We start from the raw sequence: 3,163 nt of genomic DNA, 5'->3' as shown, positions 1-3,163 counted from the left end.
TGAGCATAGAGAGGGAGGAGATGCGGGGACAGAGAAACTGCTGCCAGAAGGGACAACTCTAGGCCTCAGAGACATGGGCAGGGAGTGAGAGGGAGCTGCTGCCAGAAATGCTGTGGGAGTGGGGATTCAGGCATCTCCCTGCCAGCCCCTGAAGTGCAGACACAGTTCCCAACGCAACCCTTGGTCTCCTCTCCTGCCCAGCAGAGCCTCTGCCCCAAAGCCATGGGGTCCAGGTCATGAGTCACCACCACGGCAGCTGCACCTCCAGCTGAAGGCTTCTTGGAATGTGGTACACAAAAAAGATGCTAAAAGCACTTGCCCTACAGTGTCATCAGCTGAGCAGCAGCGAGCACAGCTGGGTAAGGAGGCTTCACAGCATGTCCGTACGCCTTTCTGTCCTCGCTTTATTTTTTCTGGAGCATTGCAGTGTTCTTGCCTGTTTCTCCACCTGTCCGTGGTACTCTTGCTCTCTGGGGCTGGGGTGGGGATGTGGGTCAGTTTTTGTTCTGACACGGACTCTGGGGGTCCTGCCCAGGGGTATCTTTTCAGGGGTATCTATTCAGCTCAGGGAGGGAGTTTTCTATGAGTAATGCCATGTTTTTTTCCTCAGAGAAGTCTCCTCTAAACTGTCAGTGTCTTTTCCTCCTTGGACAGGTCCTCATGCCCAGAGGGACAAAATGTCCAATGGCAGCTCCATCACCCACTTCCTCCTCCTGGCATTTGCAGACACGCGGGAGCTGCAGCTCTTGCACTTCTGGCTCTTCCTGGGCATCTACCTGGCTGCCCTCCTGGGCAACAGCCTCATCATCACTGCTGTTGCCTGCGACCACCGCCTCCACACCCCCATGTACTTCTTCCTCCTCAACCTATCTGTTCTTGACTTAGGCTCCATCTCCACCACTGTCCCCAAATCCATGGCCAATTCCCTCTGGAACACCAGGGCCATCTCCTACACAGGATGTTCAGCCCAAGTTTTTTTCTTTTTGTTTTTGATGTCAGCAGAATTTTTTCTTCTCACACTCATGTGCTATGACCGGTATGTGGCCATCTGCAAACCCCTGCACTACGGGACCCTCCTGGGCAGCACAGCTTGTGCCAAAATAGCAGCAGCTGCCTGGGGCAGTGGGTTTCTCACTGCTGTGCTGCACACTGCCAATACATTTTCACTCCCCCTCTGCCGAGGCAATGCCGTGGAACAGTTCTTCTGTGAAATCCCCCACATCCTCAAGCTCTCCTGCTCACACTCCTGCCGCAGGGAATTTGGGCTTGTCATGTTTAGTGCTTTTGTATTTTGGTGGTGTTTTGTTTTCATTGTGCTGTCCTATGTGCAGATCTTCAGGGCCGTGCTGAGGATCCCCTCTGAGCAGGGACGCCACAAAGCCTTTTCCACGTGCCTCCCTCACCTGGCCATGGTCTCCCTCTTTATCAGCACTGGCACGTTTGCCCACCTGAAACACCCTTCCATCTCCTCCCCATCCCTGGATCTTGTGGTGGCAGTGCTGTACTCGGTGGTGCCTCCAGCAGTGAACCCCCTCATCTACAGCATGAGGAACCAGGAGCTGAAGGAGTCCATCAGGAAAGTTATTTTTGGGATGGTTCTCAATAGTGGTAAATTTTCCATCACTCTTCAGGAATGACTCCCACTGTACCCCATTGCAGGCCTGTCCATCGTTTGTTGTTTTATCATTTTTTTATCATTATCCATATTGCTATTAATTGCCATTGTTCTGCTACATAAATGTCTGAATGCATCTTAACATGTCTTGAGGAATGAACCTGCTCTGTCTAAGCTGGATCTGATAGAAAAGTGTGTCTTTCTCTCAGACAGACATGACACTTTCATAGCATTTCTGAAATAAAATGGGATCACCCCAGTGCACTGACTGAGGTTGGGACTCTTTTGGGTCTCAGTGATACCCAACTCCACTGCCATTATTAATAAGAAGGGAACCAGTTTCCTACTGACACTCATTAAATACCAAATCCCACAGCTCTTGCCACAGCTGGTGTCTCACACAAGCCCGTTCTCAGACATCTCCAGCTGGATCAGGTGCTCATGGCCTGGTCATGACAAATATTCAACATTTCCATTGAGTGAGATCCCAAGTCAGAGGATTTGTTTACATCCTCTTTACAGCCTAAAGCACCCCATGGTCTGCAGATATCTCATTGCCTTATCTCTGGCCAGAAACTTCCTCATTTCAAAATCTGACCATTGCTTATTATTCTCCTGCCAAACAACACAGTTTTACAAGACTGGTTTCACCTTCCTAAAAACTTAGAATCATAGAACCATAGAATCGTTTAGGTTGGAAAGGACCTCAGAGATCATTGAGTCCAACCTGTTAACCTAACTGCCTTGTCCGCCTCTAAACCATGTCCCTAAGCACCACATCCACACTTTTTGTGGTTGCACCACTTCCCTGGGCAGTCTGTTCCAATGCCTAACCACTCTCTTTCACTCAGAGAGCGCTGACACTTTCATAGCATTTCTGAAATAAAATGGGATCACCCCAGTGCACTGACTGAGGTTTGGACTCTTCTCCTGATGTCAGCAGCAGACCCAAGGAATTTCACCCCAAAAGGGCCTGTTTCTCCTTGGAATTGGAAGAGACAAGCTCGTGGACCCATTAGTAGCTGTTAGAGAGCAAGGGTTGGAATTTGGACTCACCCACTGGTGTGTAGTGACCATGGAGATGGTGAATGGTCAGTGAGGTACATACCCAGGGCTTTCTCAGATACGACAGTGCAGAGGAAATTCTCCAGAAAGCTGATCTGGAGAGCCTTGGGGTTCTACAGGGACAGCGTGTGCCTGGGGTAAGCAGTGACTGAAGCCCCGCTAAGTGAGAGATCACCCAAGGTGGAGTCACCCAAAGGGAAAGTGCTAAATGCCAGTATCGGCAAGTAAAGAAAGATGAACATACCCAAGCATCCACAGACCAACTCCAACAGGGAACAGCACCTTTACAGCCACCACACCAGCAACAGAACACAAACAACCATGGACAACACAACTGTCCCCATGCTGGTCCCTTCTCTGCTCTGCTGTGAAGGTCATGAGCGGTCTGGTGGTCCTCTGCAGCACCTACCCATGGACCCACACCCCCAAAGTCCCTCCAGTGTGGGCCTGAGTTGTGGGTCTGCCCAGGTGTCCTACTCAGTC

At 50.5% G+C, this 3,163-nt stretch overlaps 1 protein-coding gene across 1 annotated transcript; it reads left to right on the top strand.

Moving 5' to 3' along the window:
• Positions 1-677: 677 nt before the first annotated feature.
• On the top strand, positions 678-1,637 carry LOC309601318 (olfactory receptor 14J1-like; the record flags this gene model as incomplete). Its single annotated transcript, XM_082334260.1, has 1 exon — positions 678-1,637. The coding sequence occupies one exon, from the start codon at positions 678-680 to the stop codon at positions 1,635-1,637; it is 960 nt and encodes a 319-aa protein (XP_082190386.1).
• Positions 1,638-3,163: the final 1,526 nt, after the last annotated feature.

The sequence above is a fragment of the Platalea leucorodia genome, assembly GCF_965183815.1.
Source record: "Platalea leucorodia genome assembly, chromosome: 31".
Taxonomy (NCBI): Eukaryota; Metazoa; Chordata; class Aves; order Pelecaniformes; family Threskiornithidae; genus Platalea; species Platalea leucorodia.
Note: the sequence above shows the minus strand (reverse complement) of the source record. Positions and strands in the feature narration are given on the sequence as shown.